This window comes from Elephantulus edwardii, unplaced genomic scaffold (assembly GCF_000299155.1).
Source record: "Elephantulus edwardii isolate Elephantulus edwardi_28Jun2011 unplaced genomic scaffold, EleEdw1.0 scaffold00016, whole genome shotgun sequence".
Classification (NCBI taxonomy): domain Eukaryota; kingdom Metazoa; phylum Chordata; class Mammalia; order Macroscelidea; family Macroscelididae; genus Elephantulus; species Elephantulus edwardii.
In genome coordinates, this window is record NW_006399766.1 from 18,186,230 (window position 1) to 18,194,181 (window position 7,952).

The 7,952-nt window shown below is 42.0% G+C and overlaps 1 protein-coding gene across 1 annotated transcript in view; it reads left to right on the plus strand.

Annotated features, from left to right (window-relative positions):
- Positions 1-1,628, plus strand: part of LOC102862752 (zinc finger protein 449-like) — a 3,897-nt gene extending 2,269 nt beyond the window's left edge. The window contains exons 2-3 of the mRNA XM_006881888.1: positions 190-394; positions 946-1,628. Coding sequence (XP_006881950.1) covers positions 190-394; positions 946-1,628 — 888 coding nt within the window. The remainder of the gene's footprint in view (positions 1-189; positions 395-945) is intronic.
- The last annotated feature ends 6,324 nt before the right edge of the window (positions 1,629-7,952 follow it).

Below are 7,952 nucleotides of genomic sequence, written 5' to 3' on the forward strand. Positions count from 1 at the left end.
CTTGAAGCCATGACATGACGAGTATACCAGGTTAAGTAAAACACCCTGTTGAGATTGACCTCCCCTGTTTCCTCCTTCTGGTCCTGCAGGGCCACTCGGAAGTGGAAACTTCCAAGGGTGGCTTGCATTGTTTCCAGTGGACAGTGTTGGCCTAGATGTTAGCGTAATGGATTCTCTTCTTTCCCCCAGGTGAATAGTGAGGAAATGCCCTTGGAGGAACTTGCACCAGTGGCAACCTCATACATACCCGTAAACACCCAGCTGAAGCCACTTGAGCCCCAGATCCTGGACCTTTCCCAGGAGGCCACAATGCCAGAGATGTTGATCCCACAGACTTGGCCACAGACCCTGATCCCTGATGCCATGGGGCAATATTCACCCTTTGAAGGGCCAGGTAAGCTAGAAATTTACGTCAGGGAGGTTGGTTGGTTTGCTTGTTTATTTATTTCTGTTCTGAGACAGCAAGAGCGTTGGCCTTGCTGCCAGAGTGTCGGCCTTGTTACCCAAGGGGAATGGGACACTTGCGAGTGATATAAATGAGTTTGCAGTTAGAAAATCATTTGGATTACAGTGAGAGTAAGAATGGAAACAGGGACCCCATTACTAGCTATTATAGCCATCTTATCTAAACTTGTTATTTACCGTTGACGTAAAAGAACTCAAAGGATGCGATTGGTGGAGGGGGGACACCAAGGTGAAGGTGGACCTTGCAAAGTCTCTGGAGACAAAGTTGACCCAACAGCACATGGAACATAGATAACAGATGCTTATTTTGTTTGTTTTTTTTTCTTTTAGGTTTTAGAGACAATGAAGAAAATATTCCACAACAGAAGGACGTAGATGATATGCATCTATATCATTATCCTCTTGAGGGGCATGCTCAGGAGTTACAAAATGACCCCCTCAGTGCACCACCATTTGTAAATGATCTGAATCACGCTCTAGGAGCAAATCCTGAAAGCTATAATGTACAAGCACTTGTCACCCCAAGGTCCAGAGAAGAAAAGAGTGTAGGTGAGAAAGCTCACAAGTGTTCTCATTGTGATAAAGCTTTCAGGAAGATGTCCCAACTTAAAAGACACCTGATAATTCATTCAAGAGAGGTTCATAATTGCTCTGAGTGTGGGAAAAACTTCCTTCGTAAGTCAGACTTTCACAGACACCAGCGAGTTCACGTAAAGCCAAGGCCAAAGCCCCATGAATGTGCTGTGTGTAAAATGCGATTCAGTAGGCGGTCACACCTTCTAGGGCACCAGAAAGTTCATTTGGTAGGAAAGACATATAAATGCCCACAGTGTGAGAAAAGCTTTCGTCATGCATCTAGTCTTAGAAGACATCTGAAAATTCACACGAGTGAAAAATCTCACATCTGTGACATTTGTGGGGAAGGCTTTTGCCAAGCATCTCTTAATGTTCACCAGAAAACTCACAGTGAAGAGAGACCTTTTAAATGTAATTGCTGTGAGAAAACCTTTAAACAGAGGGCAAGCCTTAATGTTCACTCACGAATTCATTCAGGGGAGAAGCCATATGAGTGTAGCCACTGTTCTCAAAGCTTAAGGCACAGAGCAGCTCTTGTTATGCACCAAGTCAGTAATATTTCTGGTGAGTTCTGTAGGAATTATTGAGAGAAAATTGTTTTGCAGAAGTTGAAACTAATTCTTAGAAGTCTTAACCTGTTTGTCTTAGTGAGTCTTGGAATAAGAAAGTTTTGCTTGAGTAATAAGTTCAACTTCTCCTTCCCTTGAAAAACCCATTTCCCAAGTTGCATGCAATCTTGAATATTCACTACTGTTGGAGTTGTCCTAGACTTGATTAATTCTGTCCCTTTAAGGTCTTAGTTCTTCACTACAGCTGGTAGTTACATTTCTTATTATTTCAAAAGAGATAAGGGCCAAAAAAATATGGTAGGCAACTAAATAAGGCTTATAAACACTACGAATGTCAACACTTTAGGTGCAGTGAAGAATAAATGAAAATGTTTTAAGTGCAGGTTAGCAAGATTTTACAAATGTCAGCACATTTTGCTTTAATTCTTTGTGTCAAAAGCATTTGAGGCTATGAATATTCATGTTCTGGGTTTTGTCCCATTTTCTAGTTTTTGTGCATGTTCTTTTTGGTGATTTTTTTCATTATTTTCATCCAAATATTTAGACAGTGTTGACATTTTTCTCTTACATTTTTATTTATTTATTTATTTTACATTTTTATTTTTACAATAAGTTTTGTCCTACTGCTGATTGCAGCCTTCATTTGGTTTTTCTTGAAGTTACTTGATACCATAGGATAGAATAGATGTAGAAAACAAATCTATCAGTGCTCATAAAAAAATGACAGATAGGAATCCAGAACTCTATATTAACTTTACATCTTTAAGAGTATCTATGGATCTCTTGTGAAAAACAGTGTATTCAAACTTTGTAAATAAGTCAGTATATAAAAAAGAGTTTGGTAAAGAAAAGTAATGTTTGTAAATACCAGTGACATAGAAGAGACTAAACTGTTTCCCATAGCCAATCTACAAATGTTATGTTGCTGTTGTTAGTTAAGGCTGGCAATAAAAACCAGACCCTGAAAATCTGAGGAACAACATAGCTTCTCCAAAGAAAGAAAGAAAGGCTTTAAGAAGTCCATGATTGTCCTCCTGAAAAGAGAGACAACCTACACAAGTGACATTAGGAGATTTTGGAATAGTAACAGTCCAGACTCAGCAGGGATACTTGCTTAGTGTACCAAGGATATAGCTTTCAGTGCTAATAGCATGAAAATGAGGGTATTTTGCAAGTGCAACCACCAGGGAGCTCACAGGTGTCATAATTGCAGGTCCTATATACACAGATGTCGGCCTACTTTTAGTTTTATACTTGGCTCTCTTGTACCCTGACATTCCCGAGGAGAACCTGAAAGTGTTTGTAAGGAGTCCCCACACTAAAGGGGGTTTCTTTTCTTTTTTTTTTTTACCCCATTGTTCTGAGATTAAACTGAGAGATGGTCTAATTCATGTTAAGTTCTTCCAAAAGTTTATTAAAGAAATTAATCCAAGTCTTGGGTTTTTTTTTCCCTCCTGCTATTGTTTTAAAATGTGGACGGTCACTTATAAATGAAAGGACAGTCAGATATATTATGCATTGCATTTAACAACCTGGGAAGGGCCATGGAGTTGATTGAATGAGGAGGGAGTGGGGGAAAGAGACTAAGGAAAGATTTGCACTCAAATAAGTGTGGAGGATGGACAGGGAGGAGAGGGAGAGGGAGCAGAGATTAGTGAATGGGGAGAGAGGTTTTGATAAGACTTAAGTAATGGCATTGCATGATTGTAATTAATGTATATGAACAATTGAATGAAAACATATGGAAGATGTGATTGCAAAAACTTTAGCTGTCCACCTTTAGCAGGCAGACATTTGACAGCCCCCCCCCACCCCCAGTATACCTATCCACAATTGTATTAAAGAAATCCCATCAGGGAACTCACCAAAGTGCTAAAGAGCAATGATGTCAGTCTAGAGACGAAGGTACACCTGATCCATGCCATCGTCTTTGCAATTATTAGCAATGCATTAGAGAGCTAAGGATGCCTTTGAGTTGTGGTGCTGGAGAAGAATCTTGAACATACCATGAACCACCAAGAGAGCAAACAGGTCTCCTGCTCCTTGGAAGCAAGGATTTTGAAGCTCTGTCTCACATACTTTGGGCATGTTGCCAGGAGGGACCAGTCCTTAGAGAAGGATATCATGCTTGGAAGGGTGGAAGGATAGTGCAGGAGAGGAAATCCTGCATGGGATGGATTGATATAGTAACTGGGGTAATGGGGGTAGGTGTGTTCCGGACAGTGAGACTGGCTCAGGATAGAGGAGGGTTCAGAGCTATTGTACATAGGGTTGCTATGAGTCACAGGTGACTCTATGGCACATAACAACAACATTAGAGGGGCCAAAGGGGAGCTCTTGTGGCCTAGTTTACAATAAAAAGCTGCTCACCAATCTCAAGGGCATGCAGTTTGAATTCAGCAGTTGTTCCACAAGACAAGGATGGGCAATCTCCTCTCGTGTAATTTACTGTCTCTGAAAACATTCTGGAGGGTCAGCTATGGGTCAGTTCAGATTTGGTGCCCCAAAACTTTGCATATCAAAAGGGACATTGTTGTTATGTGCCATCGAGTCATCTGCGACTCATAGCGACAACAGCTCTAAACCTGCTCTGTCCTGTGCCAATTGCACTGTCTCTGACACACTCATCCCGATTACCTCAGTCACTGAATCAATCCACCTCATAGAGGGTCTTCCCTCATGTGCTGTCCCTCCATGCTCCCAAGCATGACATCCCTCTCCAAGGACTGGTCCCTCCTTGCAACATGTCCAAAGTATGTCAGACAAAGCCTCAGAATCCTTCGTCCAAGGAGTAGCCAGTTTCCAGGATGAACTTGTTTGTTTTCTTAGCAGTCCATGGTATATGCAATACTCTTCTCCAGCACCACAGCTCAAAGGCATCAATTGTCCTTCTAGCCTCCCTAGTCATTGTCCAACTCTCTGATGCATAACAAGTGATTGCAAAGACCATGGCCTTTATCAGACGCACCTAACTCTCCAGAGTGACACCATTGCTCTTCAGTACTTTGGAGAGGTCCTAACAGCAGACTCTCCCATCACAATATGTCTTTTAATTTCCTGACTGCTGGTGCTGAGGGTGTTGACTATGGAGCCAAGCAGACTAAAGCTGTGAACAATCTCAATCTCTTCACCATCCATCCTGATGCTGCCAATTGGCCCAGTGGTGAGAATCTTTGTCTTCCTGACATTGAGCCTCAATCCATATTGGAGGTTGCAGTCCTTGACCCTCTGCAGCAAGCACTTCAGGTCCTCCTCAGTTTCAGCAAGCAGGGTTGTGTCACCCGCATAACGCAGATTGTTGATAAATCATCCACCAATCCTGATGCCACATTTCTCCTGATAGAGCCCAGCCTCCGGATAATCTGCTCTGCATACAGGTTGAAAAGGTACGGAGATAGGACACATCCCTGGCGTACACCCTTGCCAATTTTGAACCATGCAGTGAGTGTTTGCTTTGCTCTCTTCTGACTACTGCCTCCTGGTCGAAGTATAGGTTTTGCATTAGCACGATCAAGTGTTCTGGGATTCCCATTCTTCTCACAGCCACAGTTTTGGGCATTACAGACATGATTAAGGAGGGATTTAGCCTACATTAATCCTAATATAATAACTTAGGCTCTACAAGGAAAGAAGGGAACAGAAGTTTCTGAGAAACACATGTGATGACAACTACTGAGTGGGCTCAAGAGCCAGGAATTACAGGCACCCACTAGGACCTGGAAACTTAAAGGAACAGGTTCAACCCTGGAGCCTTAAAAAAAGCTGATAACTTCCTCCAGGTCTAAGGCCTGGGACCCATGAAGAACTTGACAAACTGTACGTCTTGGTCTGTTCTCCAAGAGGCTTCTGTGTGAAAGAGAAGGAAGGATCCAGGACCGGTATGGAACACAGCTGACCCAAGTCTCTCTCCACTCACCTCTGCAAGACGCATTTTCCACTTCTCCGAGTTAAGGGAGTCGAACTTGCCTGTTTAGAGCTTTCCCCAGGCCTCTTGGCCAACACTGAGGCAGCCTGCGTCTGGTCTTTCCTGTCAAAATTTAGGTGCGTTTTGAATGCTATTTACACTTGTTTAGAGTCATAAGAACTGTTTGTGTGCAGGTATGTGATCATCGAAAAGTGGGAGCTCTTTTTTATCTTTTTAACAGAATGAAATGTTGCAGCCACTGAACTGGGATAAAGTGGCAGGATTAACAGATGATTTGAGAGTTTTACCTCCTGTTTCTCTCATTGTCCTCTGATCATTTAGTCACTAAGCGTCTTTTTATAAAAATAATTACTAAGTCCACTGAACCTATTAGACCAGATTGTTATCTTCCTCTTAGGCTTTTTTTCTACCTACACTTCAGCTCATTCCACTCTTGTACCAGAGGCAACACCCCATCAGTGAGGATAGAAAGGGTAGCTGGAAGAGAGCCACTGAAAAAGGGGGTCAAAACTTCTATTCCTGGTAAACCCAAAATTTAATCTAAAATGCAATGAGAACTGTCAGTGGGAGAGTCTAAATGAACAGTGACAACCTTGGGAAGTGTACAAGCTGTGTCATGGAACTGTGCATATAGCAATTGTGAATATTTGTATGTATTACCACCAAAATCAGTAAAAATTATCAGAAGGGGGAAAAAAAAGCTGATAACTTTACTTCAGCCATTGAGACCTATTTTTACTTCTGGCCTCCAGATCTGTAAAATAAATTTAAGCTCCTAAATTCAAATTAAAGCCAAAATAAAATCCACAGGAATCAAAATTACTTCTTAAATCTATCCCACCTGAGTTAAAAAACCATCTCAGGAACAGGCTTGAGACCTTGAATACTAATGAATAAAAATCAGATGAGCTGTGGGATGATATCCAGAACATCATACAGGAAGAATACAAAAGGTCATTACAAAGATAGAGGAAGAAGAAAAGACCAAAATGGATGTCAGAAGAGACTGAATATTGCACAAGAGCTCCGAGAAGCCAAGGCAAAGGAAAGAAAGCAAGAGATTAAGGAGCTGAATAGAAGATTTCAAAGGGCAGCGCAGGAAGACAAAAAGCTGGAGCTGGAAAATCAAAAGGGCTGAACTCACTCGGCATTTCTTAAACTGAAGAAACTAAAGAATAAATTGAAGCCATGAGTTGCAATACTTAGGGATACTATGGGCAGAATATTGAATGATCCAGGTAGCATTAAAAGGAGATGCAGGAATTGAAGCGCATCTGAATGTGCCTGGGAGGGGTTCTGAGGAGAGGTGAGTAGAGGATAAGGTAATCTCTGCTGGCTTCTGCCAGAAAGAAACTAATTCCCTGGATGACAAGCAGTGCCTCCCGTGACTGATCTCTGTGTTAGATGGCCAAGTCCTGGGTGTGGCATTCAGAATCATGTTGAGGAATTTAAGGAAGGTGGTTAAGTCAAGAGTTACCTGCACTACATGCGCGATCACCCCAGTTCACATGTTAGCATTTTAAGAATAATTTGCCTATCGTTTTTGTTGATTGACATACTGACCCTATGAGCAAAAGACCTGAACCCTTTCTAGAACTTAGAGAATTAGCCTAGAAGAAAGAGTCTTATTTGGGAAGGGAGTGTTTTGAATCCAAGAAAGAAAAGTGAGTAATATCTGGATGATCCCAAGGAGCACAGGCTACATATGAGTCCCAACAAGAGCAACGGCTCAAGTGGGGAAAGGCCCCATCAGGGATACAACACAATGGACACCAAAAGCATGGATGAGGAGCAGGAGCTTGCCTTCTTTGACACTTGCTTTCTTTGACACTTTCACTATAAATTTATTCCTATGGAGGAGGCAAAGGCCCAGACTCCCTTTCTGGGAGATTGCTGTTTGTCTCCTATGGAGACTGCTAGTGTCGAACCACTGACCTTTTGGTTAACTTTATCACTGTCACCAAGGCTCCTGGGCTCTAAGTGTAGGTGAGGTGTATTCAATGTTGGACTTTTGCTCTTTTAGATTTGCTTCCATTTTCCTCAGCTTAAACATGTGAAAAAAGTGTGTGTGTGTGTGTGTGTGTAGTTGTTAAGTGCCATCGAGTCGTAGGCGACTCATAGTGACCCTGTGAATGAAAGTCCTCAACACTTGTGTGACTTTCATACTTTCTCCAGGTTCATAGGGTTTCCGGAGGCAAGCTATATTGGAAGTAGATGCAACTCCGGCTTCCAAGCTTGTTTTAATCAGAGAGTTCCACCAAACACTGTCCACCATGGGCAACCATTCTTGCATTTGACACATCAGTGTCACAGTGTTCAGCTTCACAGCAACCACAAGGTACGTCTGTATGGCAAGTGGACACACCAGGGCTATATGACCTAGAAGAATGTTTATATATAATATATATTTATATATA